The 20,008-nt window shown below is 34.1% G+C and overlaps 1 protein-coding gene across 11 annotated transcripts in view; it reads left to right on the plus strand.

The window, feature by feature from the left end:
- IQSEC1 (IQ motif and Sec7 domain ArfGEF 1) overlaps nucleotides 1-20,008 on the plus strand; it is a 364,618-nt gene that overhangs the window by 203,744 nt on the left and 140,866 nt on the right. For 8 of the 11 annotated variants that reach the window (XM_087954827.1, XM_087954829.1, XM_087954828.1 and 5 more), the window contains one exon: nucleotides 1,587-1,631. The exons of the other annotated variants lie outside the window; for them this stretch is intronic. In XM_087954827.1, coding sequence (XP_087810953.1) covers nucleotides 1,587-1,631 — 45 coding nt within the window. The remainder of the gene's footprint in view (nucleotides 1-1,586; nucleotides 1,632-20,008) is intronic. 11 annotated transcript variants of the gene reach the window in all.

The raw sequence follows: 20,008 nt of genomic DNA on the forward strand, positions 1-20,008 counted from the left end.
CATTTTTGCTGAAAACCAGTGTTTATTTTGTTTTGGTTTTTTTTCTTTCAAAAACAGCCTATAGCAAACAATGCAGTTTGCTTAATAACTGAAGTGTTCACTTAATAACCATGGATTGGCTTAATGACTGTGGTCATTCACTTAGTGACCACTACAAGAAAAGTTCGTAAAATCGGGTCCATCCTGTGGGTGACCTCCTTTGTCATAACTTACAACCATAATGCTCCATTACAGTTGTAAGTCAAGGTTTGCCTATAATAATAATAATTTGCAAATTAAAATTGTCTCTCCAGAATAAGAAACACCTTTCATTTTCATTTTCCAATGATTCAAAATATTAAGGCAAATGAGTAGGCAAGTTTTATCTTTTACCTCTTGTCTTTGTATTGCTACTCTGACCTTTGGTTCTCTTACAATCAATTCTGGGAATGTTTTCATTGAATTTGAAAAGACTGTAGAAGGAACAACTAAGAAAAATGATTTCACGCTCACAAAATACAACTGTTCACTACCGGTAGTTTTCAGATGAGATGGTATGAATGTTTATCCTAATTTAAACTATTTATGAAAACAACTTGTAAACGTGTGAACATGTTTTATGTGAGTAGGTGCATTTAAACAGAATCTGTAAACTGTGGTATATTTATATGCATCTGCATGAGAGTATTTGACAGCTGTCTGTATGATCACAATGTTTTGATCATCTTACAAGTGAGAGTTAGCTAAATTATGTGCTCCTAGTTCAGGTCCAGTCTTTCAACTGAACCATGCAAAACAGATTTCCCCTTCTAAACTAAAATGAAATACCAGGCTTTAAAGCAGCTGATCTATAAAGATCCATCTGTTCCTGTGGTGAAAGAAAAGATAATTGCATTTTTAACCATTTAATAAAAATGTCAAGAGTGAAGGTAATAGATATAAGTTAATGCAACATTTTAGCAACATATTAATAAAAAGAATGATTCTAAAACACTTAGTTTATGTATATAAGGCTTCTTCTCAGAAATTAACTGCAATAAGATTAGAGTTGGTACATATGAAATTATGGGATATAATAAAAATCTTCAGATTTAACATTATATAAAGACATAATCTGTAGCTCATATATATCTCCATAAGGCATCTTTACTCATGTATAGATTACTTTCTACTTTCTGCTTTCAAATTGTTTATATTGCCTTAATTAGTGTAGATCTTTATGTTAGGACCTGCTAAGTGTTTCTTCTGAAATTGAAGATTTGGGGAGCAACATGTAAACAAAGAGAAATATGCTAGTTATCAGTCAAATAGACTAGATAAAATATAGCAATAATGCAAGTATATATCTGAATGTCATTATAAAATGACAATATAGAATCATTAATTATAAATACTTCAGATTTCAGATATTTATAAAAATGATGTTAAACTAATACTTTTTGTGACCTTTTATATGTTAAAGCTTTTATTTAAAATTAATTTTAATATTTTAAAATATAGTTTACAATATATAGATAATTTGATGGATAATTTGTGTAAGAATATTTTCATAAGTTTATCTATTATTATATGTTTAATATTCTTGTATTTTTTTACAACTATCTCAGGACTTCCTTGGAAACAAGAAAGAGCCTTTCAACTGATCCACGCAGGTAAAATATATTGAATATATATATATATTTTAAAAAGATGGAGTAGTAGAATTTATTTAAATAATCATGAATGTCATGCAAGAGCAACATAATATTGACAGTTAATTTTACTGTCACCAGCACAAATATAACCAAACTTTACACTACTGTCTCTCAGTGTGTTATGGAAAGTCATTCTGTAGAACAGGATCTAGGATACTACGGACTCTAATGAAGTCAGTGGACTGTTATGAATCTGAAAAATTAAGGCAGCTGTCCATGCTTTTTTACCACTGCAGCATTCTGTGTAATCCAAAGAAGTGGTTGAAGTGTACTGTAATAGATTGCCATAAAGGGAAGGACTCTCCCGACAAATCATTTACAGGCTGTTATTACAAATAACTCCTGCACTGCAGTAGGAAATTCAACTTAGAAAAGAAGGTGCTTCTCAGACAACATTAAACATACCCTATGCTTTTTTTAAAAAAAATAAATCAAAATAATAATTTAGTAAAATTCTATTTGAAGAATGTCCTGCTGAAGCTCTTTCATAAAATTAAACAAATTAGCAGGCATTGTGTTTAAAATGGTTCACATTATTGCAAAGTATGCTGTAGAAATCAATTTGAATATGGTATATTTCAACAGAATCTATTGAAGTGGTTTGTCATTGAGACAAATAATCTCTTGGACTTCATTTTCTGCAACTAAAAGAGTGGAGGAGAAAGATTGTATTTGACAGTTTTAGAAGAGGGTCTCTGTGCAGTCATTGTCAATAAAACCCATCATCCATTACCCATTAACTAGCTTATTTTTGTCCAAGCAAATGGCCTTCCTTCATTTAAAATATACTTGTCACTGTATTTATCTTTTAAAGTGTTTTTTTTTTAAGATTTACCTGATAGTGTTTCATTGCATCAGCACAGGTTATATAGTCTGTCACACTATCTTCCTAATATTCAGCCTATTTTTGGCATAACAAACTTTTTTCATCTATCTGTATGAAAAATAGGAAATGAACTAGTTGTCTTTTGAAATGCTAACATTCCTCCAGATGTTTTGAATGTACTGATTCCATAACTACAGGTAGTCCTCAACTTACAATTATTCATTCAGTGAATAGTTGAGGTTACAATGGCACTACAAAAATAACTTACAATCAGTCCTTGCACTTATAACCATTGCAGCTTCCCATGATCAAAATTTCAGTGCTTGGCAACTGGCATGTATTACAAAGGTTTTATATGATTCCAATGCTGGGTTCATATAAACCTTTTGCAACCTACCCAGCCAACTTCTAGCAAGTAAAGTAAATGGGAGAAGCCAGATTCACCTAATAACTGGATGATTCACTTAACGGTTGCAGAGTCTTTAACCCCCACTGCAAAAAAGGTAATAAAATTGGATATAACTTTCATAACAATTGCCTTGCTCAGCAATGGAAATTCTGGCCCCAATAGTAGTTGTAAGTTGATAATTACCTGTACAATTAACTTTTAAACTATCGATTACAATGTATGAATGAATGATAAATATATGTTGGAAGAAAATAATGAATTTTTAAAATTGTGAATGTTTCCAGATGGTAAAACAACATTTCCTGCATAATTTTTGAGCTCTAATCTAGTTTAGTATTGTTACAGTGCTTTTGAAGACTGCTTTATCCATTTGCAGTCTAGTGAAAATCAGGTTTTACTGACTGTCAGTTTTTTTTAAAAAAATATCCTATTTCTTTGTAGTAAAGAGAACAAAATTGAAATCAGGGAAACTTGCATTGGATCTTTTGTCTATAAACTGACCAAGATGAATTTATATTTGTGATTAATGGGTTTTCCATAAAGAACAAGCTCAGTTTCCTGTAGCCACATCACTACAAACGTTTAACCTTAAATTTTGCTGTTAGGTTTATATTCATTCCTTTGCCCTATATATGGCTCTGTGGTTAAACCATGTATTTGAAATGGACCTTTTGGTAATCAGATATTCTGTAAGCCAGTGGTGCCCAACCCATGGGCCACGGTCTACTACCAGACCTTAAGATCTTTGGAACCGGGTCACGGAAGTGGCGGGCTACTGTGTATGCATGTACATCCCCACTTGGGCAAGCAGCAGATGAGCCTGTATGTACGGGCTTATTTGTGTGAGTGACAGGTGTGCAGATATGCCGCTCATGCAAATGGAGCTGCATGCACATGCGCACTTGCCCACCCCCCATGCAGATCCATTCCCCCCCCCACTGGTCCACAAAGCTAGAAAGGTTGTGCAACTCTGCTGTAAGCAATCTAGATTCTTATTCTTTCCATATTTCTAGCAAGCAAATTGTGTTTTCTTTACTTTCTTGTTATGTTTTCAACCAACCATTCATGCCACCTAACAGAATAATTGCACAATCAGAACAGAGTGTTGTGAATCTTTTCTCAGAACTTATCCCTGGTTCTTCCATTGTCACTGGAGCCTGACATGCAATTACCAGCACTCTACATATTTCTATTTTCATTTTCATATACAAAAACGTGAATGACACCAGTTCATACATTTTAATAAATAATTTAGTTCTTCCATGCATAATTAACCTTACATTTCCCTTCTCTTCAGATCTTCTGCCTATTTTTTTTTCTTTCAACTCATTCATTATTTATGCTTTTTGTCATTTATTCCTCTTAAATTGAAAGCCACAGTCTTCTATAACATATTTTGAACCCATGGCATCACATTGCCGTCACACAACGTTTCGTGATGTTTTTTTCCCTTTGCAGAGCTGGAGTAGGTGTGGCCTGCATGTGAAGCATCCAGCCTGTGTGCCATCAGTTTGACATTCCTGCCATAGATAATAAGAGAGGCTTAATTGGCTAGTTCAGTGAATAGGGATGAGGATTGCCTAATGAAATTTGAAGTGGCTCATCAGAATAACTATAATTAATCCAGATCTGCTTAGTAATTAATTTAAAAAATGAAGGAATTGTAGGTGAGCATAGTTATTCTTTCTTCTGCTTTCCCCTCAACCTACATATTAGAGCCAATGGGAAATTAAAATGAGTGGAATGCATACTGCCCAAGAGAAATTACATCATCATGTACTAGACTACATTATGGTGCCCAAAAGGGCATCTTCTCCAATTTTGCTCCATTAGAACTTGTTCAATCCAAGTACCTAAGACTGGACTTTCAAGTCCCCAAATATCTCTTTGATCCACTCTGAGATTGGAAACAGGCCTCATAAAGTAAAAACTAGACTCTAGAGTGTGGGTGACCATATTCAACTATTGGCTCAAACTATCCTTTTCCCCCTTGGGCTTGATCTGTTAACTGTGAGGGATGATTTTCAGTCCACATGGAAAAGGCAGTGGTAACTAAAATCTCAACTTTGGGTTCTCTCCAGACCTTCTACTCAGCATTGGATATGATCAGGCCAAAGAACTCATTAATCAATGTGTAGTAGATGTTGAGTGCCAGTTGGATCTAACTAGGTACACAACCTTTATTGCCAATGAATCCAGCAGGTACTCTGCCTCTCCCATGACATACATAAATAACCTTGGGATATCTAACCATCTGGCATGATGTCATGCCCTCCTTTCAGTTGTCCTTGAATCTTATACAGGAGAATTCCATATGCAGAGGAACAATGCAGAGGTGGTATTCAGCAGGTTCTGACCAGTTCCGGAGAAGCATTAGCGGAAATTTTGAGTAGTTCAGAGAACCGGAAAATACCACCTCTGACTGGTCCCGTCCCCATCTATTCTCTGCCTCCTGAGTCCCAGCTGATTGACTGGGTCTTCTTTTGTTGCCCTGCACAGGAGAACAGAACTGGAAAGCAGGTTAGTGGGGTGGGGAGGGCATGGGAAATATCCTTCCCCTGCCATGCCCACCAGGCCACGCCCACAGAGACATTCATAGTAGTTTCATCTCACCATTACTGTATAAATACCCAGAGCGCATAAATTTTTACACCTCCCTGCTGCTTCAAGATACTGATTGTGCAACATCATATAATGTTGCCAGGTTTTGTGGAGCAGCACAAAATCCATCAGACCTGTGCTATAAATCAATCTTAACAAGCATTTAGTTTTGTTAATTAGTGCTTTATATGTGATAGATTCACAAATACTAATTTTTCCCATTTATCCATCTAATGCTTCTAGTTTTAGTGATATATAGATTAAAATATGTGACTTACCAGAAAGCAGAAAGTTGGCAAAGTTAAAACTTCCTTGTATGATGCCTTTAATTTACATAAAGTCAATTATATAGTGTTGGTTTTTTTTAATAATACATTGTTCTGGGAGAAGCCCTGCTTTATGAAAATGTACAGTATTTCTTGGGATTGCCTATTTTTAACTACAAAATTATTCCTAAATTTGCAATTCTGGTCTCACAGTGGGTGCTGCTTTAAATTCCAACTTTTAAGTCCACCTTTCACCTCAGGCAGACATTGGATTCTCAATTCATCATCCATTGTTCAGATTCAGTCTGCTTTTTTTTGCTGCACAAGCTGTTACCTTTGATTTCAACTTGAGAGCTGTATTTACTCTCTGAAGTTTTAAGGCAATTTTCTGACTTCTGCCTTTTTTTTCTCAACAGCTAGTACAACTGAATAAAACTATATTTTTAATAAGGAACTTTGGACCACCAAAAATGTTCTCTGTCCTGACATCATCTATTAGAGTGTGCTTGTTACCCATGTAATTTAGAATTGACCAAGAATATCTGCAGATTTCTTACAAAGTAACCAGTGCAAGGTCAGGTGAACACATACCTTGAATCTGGTCTATTTCAGTATGCAGAATAAGAGGCTGATGCTTTTCCCTCTAAAATGGCATACTTCAAACTTTATGTACTCAGTAAACTTCATTTTAATGCCAGAAAAATCCTTGGAGTCCAGTCCTGAATCCCTATCTCCCCAGTGTGGTTGTTGCAGATAATTCAGTAGCCATTTTGGCTTCTTCATGCCCCATTTCCTCAGAACAACTACAACAGGCATTTTACACCCAGAATAAGTTGCCTAGAGTCACCTTATAGGAGAGATGAGCTGCATAAGAATTTAATAAATAAATAAACATAAAGTAAAAAAAACAAATAATAAATAAATAAATAAACCTTCCTTAAGAAAGGGATGCAGTTTTGCAAGCCTTTCTTGACATTTGACTTGCTGGATGATTCAGAGTATTTAAAACTACTTACATTCATTGTGACTTTATTTTGGAATACATCTCAAGAGTTACTTCATTGGGCATAATAATATGCAAGCAGTTTCATTCTTCTTTAAGAGGCAGGTAGACCACACTAATCCTTCAAGACCTCTGTTGATTGTCATTTTCAAAATGAAACAAACATGCTGCATCATTTTCACAAGAACTCCTGTAGCTTTCTAGTAAAGATTGAATGTTAAAGATTCACCCATTTTCCACCATAGGGAGCCTCGGTGGTGCAGTGGTTAGAGTGCAGTACTACAAGCTACTCCTACTGCAATTTGGCAGATCGAATCCCACCAGGCTCAAGGTTGACTCAGCCTTCCATCCTTCCGAGGTGGGTAAAATGAGGACCCAAATTGTTGGGAGTAATATGCTGACTCAGTAAACCGCTTAGAGAGGGCTATAAAGCAGTATATAAGTCTAAATGCTATTACTATTCTCATGGCTTGAAAACACTCTCCCTTCTCAATTAGGCACTTTGGTCTTACCTGAGAAATCAGTAAAAATCACATCACTTGACAGAAGCAATCCATGCACAAAGTTCCATTTATTTTTTAAAAAATTCAGCCAACCTACATCTTATAGAAGAATATATGAATGTTCTAGCTTTCTAACTGAAATTATCATTATCTTAGAAGTGTAACTATTTTTCATGTTTGTTTGCATAAAAATAGTAATTTTAATACTAATAGTAATTTAATAGTAATTTTATTAAAAATGACAATTAAAAAGATGAAATGAATAAAAAATAAAAGAATGAAAAAGAAAAAATAGAAGCACAGAAAAAAAAAAAGAAAGGAAAAGTAAGAATACAGTAAAGAAAAAGAAAAAAATGTACAAAGAGGTGGCTTCTCCCTTTATCACAAGTATAAACAATTTGGTAACTTATTATATTCTTCCCATATTGCATCTCTTATCTATAAACAATTCCTTAAACTTTGTTGTTCAGTCCTGATCAGTAAAAGTCTATTTAAGGGCTACCACAGATTATAACATGTTTATTTTAATTTTGATCAAATAACCCAGGAAATTACTTTATATTCCTTCCTTTTATTTTCGTCAATCTTAATTTTTAGTCCTTTCAACTGTTCTAGCACTTGATTATTATTTTTTATCCCTTCTCATAAAAATTTTCAAAGATTTAACAAGTCTGTTTTGTAAATCCAATATAGAAAAGTTATCCATGTCATTCTTTTGGTTTGTTATTTGTATGCTCCCTGTGAGACATCAACCAGTTTCTTTTGTATGCCTAGTGTAGCATCTTTTTTCATATCATTCTTGTATTCTGTCATTTTTAAATCCATTTTCAGATCAGTCACTTGTCAGAAAAAAACATTTTTTAATCCTTCATTTATTATTAAATTTATTGGCTTGTTCGTCTTATCACAGGGAAACATATTCTTCTTTTATAACATCTTTTAAATATAGTCTATTTATAGAAATAGATACTTTTAAATTCTGGGTCAAAATATCCTTCAGTGTATCCAAGTTTGAAATATTTTGCTTCATTGTTGAAAGTGAAGTTTGACTACTGTTCTCTTTTAATTATAGTCTCTAGTTTGCTCTAGTGTCCAATTTTTAAAGTCTTATCATACTGTGAGGTTTTTTTAAAATCAAAAACATTTTTCCATGGGAAGGATTCTTACAATTAATTCCAAAATCTTATTTCAAATCCATTCTAGTCTGTTTTTAAATTTCCTAATCTGCCTTTTACTGTTTATTTTTAAAAAATTAAGTCCTTAAACTTGTATTTAAATTTGATTTAATTAAGATTAAAGGAAACTAAGTGGTGCTTGTAAAATGTATTGATCCAAAGGTTCAAAATAGCTGAGAAACAATTAACAACCAATTTACAAAAGTGATTTGAAAAGGAATTATGGAAACTCAATGTCCTTTCTAAAAGGGCCAACTGCGGTTTGAGCAAAATGATCATCTCCCAGGGTTTAAAACCTGCCAGATACCACAGTCTTGCAGTGTCCTCATGAGGAGTAACTGTCTGGAGCACTTGTGGACAATCTCAATTCCTCTCCTTGACTGGAGAGAAATTACAAAGAACTGGTCTATTCACTGGCCATTCATTCCAATATAGTCATTTCCTCAATTCACTCTTTCTTCCCCAAAAGTCTTGTTTCAATCAAAATTCTATTATAACTTACTGAGTATGGCGTATGCAAAAAGTTTAAAATAACCATACAAGGTTAATCAAATTTTACAGTTTATTTCATGTAAAAATTTATTAAAAGATTTTTACCTATCCTTGTCAAGTATCTTTCTCTATGATGTGAAGTAAAGACATCTTTAAGCTTATTCTGTCTTTAACTCACAGAATATTCTCTCACTACCAGAGTATGCCACTAAAGCTTTGCCTCTGCATCACTGATTGCTAAGGCAACCATTCTTTTAGAAGAGATGTACTATACTTTTGAGCCTATTCATTGGAGCTGCTTTTTAATGGCCTGTTAGAGTACTCTACCCTCGTTTGCTATCAGCCACTGAATTCTGCAAATGAATATACAGCAGTTGAACGCAGCTCGCTGTGCATCACAATGTAGGAGCTGTACCACATCCAAAAGTTAATATGCTCTTTAGGCTGTGAATTTGAAGACAAAGAAAGTAGCGGGAAATGCCTTTTCAGAGAACTGGTTTTATATTCAGACAGAGTGTGAGATGAAATTCAATGTATTTTACTAGTTTATATTCCAGAGGAAAAGAGAGATTGTATGTTAAATTGGCTGCATATACATCATTCACAAAAGTCCATCCATTAGCATTTTCTTTAAATATATGCAATACAGTATGCATTAGAAACTGATTTATAAAATGAGAAGTTTTTCAGCCACTGAGTACTTCTATTTAGAGCACAGTGACAAACTTTTTTTCTTGCTCATAAAAACGAGAAAAAATATGGATGTACTGAAATCTCCGCCTTCTTGAAGATTACGTTTGGTAGCAAAAAACATTTGCAGAATTGGCATGCTCAAATGTTTAAATGAAATAGCATATGGGAAAGTGGCACACAGTTATTACTTTTTTGTAGGGGAGAAGAGTAGTATTACCACATCATTTAGCATCTCAAGGAATAGTGAATAGACAAAAAAATCACTTTTAAAAACTTTATGCTTTTATCGTGGAGATAAAAGTGAACAAAGGTAGACCTCTAAAGTCTGTTCTTAACACTTCACTCAACATTTTGAATGATAGCAGTTTAGAAATGCAGAGTATCTACATCCCTACAGATGGTCTGGATTCTATTTTTAATTATAGTATTGATATGTTCCATTGAAGTCATAAAGATTGCATACTTAACAGAGAACTCCATTTTTAACATGGACAGAAACTATCTCTAGAGCACTTTTTCACGAAGAAGAAATTAAGAGCCAACTATGTAGTCTAATGGGCATCTGCAGTGATGGTCATTGACTTCAACATAGTGGACATGATTGAGTGATCAGTCTCTGATTGCACATTAATAGAGATGGGACTTTTGTGAAGCAAAAAATATTCAAACTTCCCAACTCTTAAACCAGGCTTAAAACCCTTTCTAATCTTTGAATTTGTTCTTATGTCAATATTAATATACCAATGAAAATACCAATCTTGACTTGCAATTTATTAATGTTTGCTCCAAATTTATGAACATTTTTGTCTTTGGAGAAGTGTTTCATACTGACTGGTCCATTCTCAGTACTGGCCTTTTTATAATGTTTAGTTTGGTGAGATTAATCAGAATACTTAGCAAATCAGATCAAAAATTTTCTCTAACCTATTGCTTCCTTTATGTACTGTGTGTCTTGCCCAATAACTTTAGAATCTGTGTCAGATTATCCCGGTCACACAGAAGTGTAGGGATTACATGATTAAAGATTAGATTGCATAATCTTAAAATTTGCAATTTGGTTTTGTTTAATCATGTTGCATGAACCTAACAATTGAACTATAATTTCAGTGTATACTGTATTTAATAATTTGTGGTTAAAACAAATCATGGATTAACTTAATTTAACCATAAAAATAGGGTCAGATGTCCATCCTTTAATTCCAAAGAGATGTAGCCTGCTCAAAGTTGGAACAAGTTGTCTTCTCATACCATTTGTTATGTTTAACAAAGCAATCCCCAAAATTCAATTACATAAATATTAGTAGAATAGTAAATACATAATGGGAAAGACGATCATCCCAACATACATATAGAGCCAGGGGTGTCAAACTCATGGCCTGCGGGCCAGATATGTCACGTGCTGGCCACGCCCATTCCCAGTTTAGCAAGGGGGGAAAGTTGGGTTACATCACATGACAACAACGTGATACTGTGGGTTTGACAACCCTGATATAGAGACATGTAAGGATGACATAACAGCTTTGTGTTTTGAAAACTGAAGAACATTTCTTCATATTATCCCTTACCATCCCGCTATGGTTACATTTTTTGTTTTTACTTTTCTGTTTTCTTTTATTGGCTTGGGTTACTATATAATATGTGGATAATTTATGTTATTTTACAACATTTAACTCTACCTTTAACCCCCACTTGCAATTGCTAGGTTTCATTAGTGGGAATATTGTAATATGAACTGACATTGTAGTGATTCATGATTACTTTTCATTTCTTGTGGTCATGATTATGAGGTTGGGTTTATCCTGAAATATCATCCCATTGTTATATGGATACAGTGTAATTCATCTTCTCTAGAATAAATTTTTGGAACATTTATTATTTGCATATTTTAATACCAAGCACCTGTAATGTATGCAAAGGAAGCTGACATGCATTTTAAAAAAATGCAGAAATGTGTAGTGTCTTATTCAAAGATAAAGAATCCAAATAGCTTGAGGTTTCCAAGAACAGTAAATGAAAGCTGATTTTATCATTCCCGCTTCACTCAAAAGATTCAAATAGCAAATGCTTCTAATATTAAATTTTCTATTTTCAAAGCATCTATTTGCTAATTGCTTCTGTGGTCCCCTTAGAATAAAACTCCACTGTAACTAAATGAGGGCTAGCTGCTGTTTCACAGTGTTGTTAATTAGCCTAGCCCCAAATTCAATCTTCACTGATGAGATTGCTAAGAGTACCTCAGTATTGCTTGTTATACATGCATTATATCTCTGGAAGCCAATGAAAACTGTCATCAGGCTTCCATGTTAGATTTTATCAATGTGTTCCTGTTGCCATAACAACCAGAATCAACCTATCTCGGGGAGGCTGTATCCTACTGGCTTTTATAGCTGGGAGCGTGCCCCACTGTGCACCATGTGGTTCAGATGATTAGTTTTTCTTCAGAGAGACCTAACTGGCAAAGTGTGTTGGGATTAAGATAAGCATAATTTATTTTGTGAGTGGGGAGGGTCCACACTTCTGTGTGTCACTTCCCACCTCTCTTCTCTTCCTAATCATAAAGAGACCAACATTTTCCCTATGTACTGGCAGACAATGGAGAAGATGTGATTCACACCAGAGGAGAAGTCTTTTTAAAAAAGTTATATTCAGCTTGATTGCAGAACTGAGGAGTTTTATATGATATTCTCCTATATCTGCTTTTGTCCTCATCAGACTCGGAATATTTGCTTGTCTCTTACTCAAGAATTGTGAATTTTCCTGATGTTTTTGGAGGGGCCCTCAAGAAACCTGACTGGAATATTTATTAATTACTTAAGATTTTTGGAATGTTCTAAATTGGCAGGATTTTTCTTCTTTTTCTGCTTATACTGGCAATCACTGGTGGTCTGAAAGGGCGGTGGGAAAATTAACTGAAATCAAAAGAAACACGGATCAGAAAATGAATTTGTAGCCTTTGTACTACTGTCTCTTTGTATTAAAGGACAGCACTGTAGCTATGCAGGTGCAGTGCCATGTGGATAAAGAGCTGGCATACATTGGTAGCAACAAGAAAACACGCTGCTTTCTCTTAGAAGAGGAGGGAAATTAACTGTAATACTGTTTGGCCTTTTTCTCCATTAAGAAGTGGGGTAGTCGGTTATTAAAGATTACAAGCAAGGTTTCACTTGCTGCAGTTCAATTGTTTTAAAATGCTGAAGTTAAAGGCCTTCTGTTTGGATTATTGGCAGTTTCTCTGTCTTCAGCCTCTTCACGGTTTCTATAAAAGGTAAGGAAATGTTGAATCTAAAATCTTGTCAAAACTGAACGTCTCCAGGCTGCTCAGTTCTCTTGCTGTAAGGCACTTTTACATGGAGAAGAAAGGGGTGTGGTGGGGAAAATTCATGCAGACTTATTACAATGGTAGAAAATCTGCTTGTTGTTCCCTTTAACTGTCTGTGGTGACTATGGTTCTTGCTATCCCAGATGCTGTGTTGTGTTCATACACATTTAATTTAAAACAGAAATATGCTAATTAGTTGTTTTAATTCATAATAAATTTTCTTGGCCTGGGAAGAATGTTTACTACTGCTGAATTTTAACCATTACAAATCGTGTTTGGTTTGGGAGAAGGTGGGAATTTTTGGAGTACAGATTAATGTTGCTACAAGGAAAAAGTTTAATAGACCAGTTCCTTTCATATGGTACAAAATCAAATGCTGTCCACAGTTGTTCTGACAGAAGGCAGGAGTGATAAATGGGAGGGATGGTCGAAAGTAATGAGACTGAGTGTTGAGTGCATTGTTCTTGCCAAAGTCATAGAACAGCAAAATAAGCAATTTAATTTGACATGTATGCTACACTGATGGCTTTTTTTAAGTCTCACTATTGAGAATAGCTTCTTAATTAGAGTAACACATTTCAATATTCATGCTTGATAGCTACTTTTAATAAAATCAAGCAACCATTAATACATTAATTTTGTGTCATAAAAGAAGAGGTATGCAAGATAGTTAATTTCAAATTTATGATATCAATATTGCAAAAGAAATTTGCAGTTGTTTTTAAGACATTATGCCTTTTAAAATAATCTCTCTTATATAGTTTTAAATTTACAGCTTTTTGTTGAGGATATAAGAAATATTTAAACTGTTATTTGAAGTTTAAAGCTGTGTTGCAAGAAATCTGAAAACACTTTTTTATTCAGATAGGCAGGTTCTATATTATTTTAGCTAAAAATATTTCAGCATCAAATCATTAAACATTTGCTATTTATATGCATTTTTTATTCATAGATAATTCCTGTCTAATTATATTATATGAATGAGAAGAAATGTAAACTATTTCCTTTTGTTCTGCTCATGATTATTTTTCTCTCTATATATTTAGAACTTATCCTGCAAATGAAATGGGCCTGATTTACATACAAAATTAAAACTGCATTGCCAAAATAAATGACATTAAAGTCTTAAAGTTTTGAATTGTGAGTTGTAATAGAATATTTCAGTTAAACCTTTTTTTTCTTAAAACAAAGTAACAAAAAGTGTGAATACCAGATAACAGACAATGTATAATTAGTTTAAAAATATATTAGCCAATTTCTAGACACTTCCAGTTCTTCATTTGAATTTTTAAATCTTTGATTTAAATGCTCTGGGGAATGTGCTTGAAGGCCATTTAAAATGCGTGTATGTGAGAGAAAGAAAAAGGGGGAGGGAGGAATGAGTGTCTCTGTGTGTGAATTGTATGATCTGAATTGGAAATTAGTTTACTCTTTCATTTACACATTATTTATGGAGAGATGGGTAATAAAAGCTTTGGGATTCTTTCTGTCCTGTAAGTGGGTAGGTGTTTGCCTCTAAATGGTATGATCTAATATGCAGATGAATGAAGTTGTTAGATTAAGTGCACTTAGAACTGTTGCAAGTCATAGAAAATAATCTGGTGTGTTCAGAAAGCATGGTTAATGAAGTCATTGAGGAAAAATATCTAGCAAATATATTACAACAACAAACTGTTATGGTCAAATTTAGTTAGATTTGGGTTTTTTTAATGCAACAGAGGGTATTACACCAGCCCAGTCTTCTTTAATTTATTTGTGGTTAATAAATTATACAAACCTAGAAAATTGGTTAGCACAATAATCAACTTGATCATGTGTCAATGTAGCCTCTGTCTATTATATTTTACTTCCACAGCCTGAATCAAGAAGAAGAAAACAGTGATGGAAAGAGTTATATAACAACTAGAAAAATATAGTTAAATGTGATGATATCAGTATTGCAATGACAATAAAATTATCTTCTTAAAATATGAATTTGGACATTACAATATGTTTTTCTGAATATTTCAATAATTAATATTGCTACTGCTGATCTAAAAACAAGTTTGCCTCATATGTAACATCCAGATTTTTAAGATATGCTGGAAAGATACAAAATTGTTTTCAAGTAAGAACAGTCATTACCTTTTGAAGAGCAGTGAAAAATTATATAAAATATGAAAGACAGTTTAATGATTTCTCTGAGCATACTTTAATGCTATTCCTTTTAAACAAGATTTATGATTGGTTAAAATATAGGATGCAATGCATACTTGAATAACTTTTGATTAATTCATAGGCAGAAGTCAAAGCTAGTAAAGTAAGGAAGACAATGACATTATTGGTAACAGCAAGGACATCTGATAGACTTTTCCCTTGTTATCCAAGGAGAGGTTATCATAACCATATAGATGTCAATAATAGTTTTATGATAAGCAACATTCTTATTGGGGTACAAAATATTCACGCTAACTAGTAAGGCAGAAAGATTCAATAGATTTCATCATACTGGCTTAATTAGCATGAACTGTATCCTGCTCCATACCCCTGAAAAGAGAGTAAGAGTAAAGTTTGAAACAGAAATAAATGGGCAGTGGGCTGGGAGGAAAGGTATAGAAAGAATCACAGAGGAAAGTAGGGTAATGATGCAAAGCAGCAAGACCATTCTGCAGCAAATGAGACTAGGGACTATTCCACCCCCCCACTGTAACTGTGTTAAATCTATTTTTTATAGATTGACCCTTTCAAACAGCATTTCCAATTTTTAGCAATAATGAGTTTGAATGCTTAACAATAATGGGTTTGAATGCTTCTCTACTCCCATCCATTGAGCCCCATCTTTAGGGAATGTCATAGAAACTGTCTGTAGCCCCTTCATCTTCTCCTATAGTTTGGCATCCTTTGCAAAACTATATGTTTTAAGGATTGTTTCCACATACAGTAATGTAATTGGTAGCAGGGATAGAAAAGGGAGGGAAAAATCCTTTCATTTTTTACATGTCATTGCTGACTGAGCTGCAGCTCTAAACAAATTCATGGGTGGAAGACAATACGTTATCCTCAAGCCCAGAAACATGAAACTTATTTCTGTAGATAATGTAGACAGATAATGAGATTTATTTAAAAGAAAAAAAAATATCCCTGCATTTTCCCAAGATTTATGGACATAAATAGTATAGAATTACCATACTTTAAAAAATACTCTTAAATTGTTGTATAAATATGTTCTAAATTATTATGTTCTCAAAATTTGAATATGCATTCACATACACGCATGCATACATATCCTTAAGTGTAAGAGTACTGTTACTAACGTTTGGTAAAATTCTGCTTTTTTCTACAAGTGGCAATAAAGCTTTCTGTTTTGTTTTGTTTCATTTTCAATGTATTATTCTCTACTGAAATCTAGACTAAGAGATCCCTTGTATGTTTTTCTGTAATTTAAAGGATTCAGGTATCCATTTAATCCGATGCATTGAATTGCAGCCCACTGCAGCATATGTAAAAAAACCAATTAATCAACTGCATTAGTGTTATGGCTATAATGTGTGCACCACAGCTTAGTTGTAATAATAAAAATGAAAATTTTGTAATTAATGCCATATTAAAAATAAAGGGAATATCACAAAATACAAAAATATTAAATCCTTAACTTTGTTCCAAGATCAATGGCTTAAAGGATGCTTTGCATTCTATACAAGAATGTTACTAATAAAAACTTTCCATGACAAAGAGTGACTATTCTGGCTGCAAAACAGAAATAGTTACTAAAAGGAACAGTACTATCTTAATAGAAGCTATACCACAGCTTCTTCCAGAAATATGGTGCAAATTAATAGAAATTCATGACACGATGCAATCTCCCTGCAAATTATGGTTATGACAACAACTATCACAATGCAGAGGCATTTTTTTACAACACTGATGAATGCAATAATGTGTTGTGTCTATTGCTAGGATCCATAAATATTATTTTAATTTGCATATGTAGTATGGATATATAATACATAATGCAAATACACTGGAGGCCTGGTTCAGACAGTTCCCTGAGATTTTGTAAATCATGGTCTTCTCTTATGCTTCCCTCTTTGAGTCTTGATTTTGGCATACAATCCAGCTTATAAATTAATATATCTAGTTATATTTACAACACTTGTGCTTCATGCTTATTTTTAATTCTAAAAATAAATCTGGCTCATAGTTTTCCATGACATTTTTCAGTATTCCAAATGATAGTTTATGGAAGCTGAAACATATATTGAACTTTGGAAGTGTCAAACAAACCAGCATGATAGTAAAGGAGGTCATGAACATTCTGCAGAAAGTATGCAAGCCTTAAGTCTACTGGCATAATGGCATAATCATTCCTCTGCCCTTGCCTCCCTTGAAGGTCTAACTTCCACTCCATCTTCCATGTATCCATGTATTTATAACTATGTTTTTTAACTTATACCTATTATCTTGTAAGCAATTGACAAACCAAATAAAATAAAATAAAATAAAAATTACATTCATGCTGTATTTGCACAGTGAAGGCTACCAAGGTAGTAATTAGCTTTAATTTTAGTTTTAACTTAAAAGGGAAAAGGTTTCATTGTCATCTATTTTATTTCATTGAAATCACTAATGTTTGTTTAGATTCCTTATCATGTAAGGAAGTGATATAATAGTGCAGGGGGATTAGCTAATTTTAAATAGAATATATTACTTGAACACTCAGTTACATAATCAGTGGTAATTATTGTATTTATTAGATAAAAAAGAAACTCAGGGGTTATAGCTTACTGAGTTGTATAGCCTTTTAAAACTATTTTGGACATTACTAAGCAAGATTCAAAAATATTTCCTATTTATTATAGGGTGATTATTAAAATACATATTACAGCAAGATGAATTGTAAGCATGATTACTTATTTCAAATTCTTTTCAGTTATGTTTTTGAGTTTAAGAACAGCATGGTTTAATATGAAGGACAAACTTGTTTGTATATGTTATTCTTTCTGTAAAATAGAAAGCTGTTCAAGATTATCTGGAATACTATTCATTATGAATTTGGAATGATTACATATATGGAAGAGATGAGAAGTCTACTGACAACAGGAGACGGGAAAGAGTTAATGCACTAAATGGCTTCATCTGTTTATAGATTTTGAGGCCAACTTCCTCCTTTCTTGCAGACAGCCTCAATGTGTGTAAATTCAGTAGACTTCCCCGCCCCAAATAAATAGGCTTAGGAATGCCTCCTGAGAGATTAATATCAACTAGATATCAGTCAAAACTGCCTTATAACTATATTGTCCTCTTTGTGGCATCTATGTATTTTGTGTGAGACAATGGAATGCTCTAAAACAAAAAGACAATGGATCTGTTATGGGCTTAGTTTACTGTCAGGATTCCTGGGAACAAATGATTTCTTTTCACTTGAGAGCAAGCTTGTGAGTCGGTCCGCAGTACATCTCTCCAAGGAAGGTACTGTTAGATAAACTTAGCTGTGGCTGCAGAGCAACTGAGCATACATAATAGTATCTTCCTTTCCCTCATTTCTAGTATAAACCATAGTTCCATTTTATTTTTATATATGGTCTACATTCTGCAAAGAGTGTATATCATGATAAAACAATGCAGATAGTCAAAAATATCTAAATAGAGCAAATGCATAAATAATGTAAAGATTTTAAACCTCTTTCCATGCAAAGCAGGACATGCCATTTGTAACTATGATCCACTGCCCACATTGTAATAAAATGTATAATGAAATTCACCACTTAAGTAGCATTGAAAAATGCAATTGGAAGGACTGTGTATATTATGGATTTTCTAATTTAAAATAGAAAAATTAAAATGGTATTTTCTTTACAATTTTGGATGCTAGTATCTAAGGCTTACCTAAGTAGAACATTGATAATAAGCAGGAGCCATGAATCTAGGGGGACCCCCACATTGCACGCCAACTCAGTCTGGGAAAATGTCACCCCATTCAGAGTCAGAGATTAATTATTATCTGGGCCGGGGGGGGGGGAGGCAAAAAGCCAGAGCCATTCTGTCCTGCTAGGATTGAGTCAAAGCAGCTCCTTTCCATCCAGATCCTTACACCTTCCAGATGCTTGGCCAGCACCACCACAGCACTGTCTGGCCAGGGGTGGAGATGTATAACTGGATATTATCAGCATACTGATGCTGCTGCATCCCATACCATTGGATGACCTCCAGTAGTTTCATGTATGTAGATGTTTAAAAGGAGAGGCGGAAGGCTCAAGCCCTGAGGCTCTGGAGTCCTCACTTTGCAAGGCCTAGTTGCTCAACTTGTTTTCCTCCACCACCTGTAACTGGCTGTGGATGAAGGAGAAGCCTTGTTAGATACTGCTTTCCGCTCCAAGCCCCCCAAAGGTGTTTCAGAGGGATTCAGTGGTTGAAACCATTGAATGATCCAGGAGGGCCAGAATGGTTGCACACACACAGCCATTCTGAGCCTTCCAAATAAACGAGTGTTTATTTATTTAATTTATTTTTATTTGTCAATTGCTTATAAGACAATAGGTATAAGTAAAAACATAGTTATGAATACATGGATACATATAAGAAAAATAAAAAGAATATAAAAGTAACAATAAGACAGGGACGGTAGGCACGTTGGTGCACTTATGCATGCCCCCTACAGACCTCTTAGGAAAGTGGTGAGGTCAATAGTAGACAGTCTAAGGTTAAAGTTTTTGGGGTTTGGGGAAAAAACCACAGAGTCAGGTAGAGTATTCCAGACATTGACCACTCTGTTGCTGAAGTCGTATTTCCTGCAATCAAGTTTGGTGCGATTAACCTTGAGTTTGTATCTATTGTTTGCTCTAGTGTTGTTATGGTTGAAGCTGAAGTATTCATTGACAGGTAGGACATTGCAATGTATGATTTTATATACTATACTTAGATCTGACCGAAGGCAGCATAGTTCTAGGTTTTCTAGGTCTAGAATTTCAAGTCTGGTGGCATAAGGTATTCTGCAACGAGTAGAGGAGTGGAGAACTCTTCTTGTGAAATATTTCTGGACTTTCTCAACTGTGTTAATATCAGATGCGTA

This window comes from Notechis scutatus, chromosome 2, assembly GCF_049901735.1.
Source record: "Notechis scutatus isolate UNSWTSFEM ecotype Mainland chromosome 2, rNotScu1.2, whole genome shotgun sequence".
In the NCBI taxonomy this organism is placed as follows: Eukaryota; Metazoa; Chordata; class Lepidosauria; order Squamata; family Elapidae; genus Notechis; species Notechis scutatus.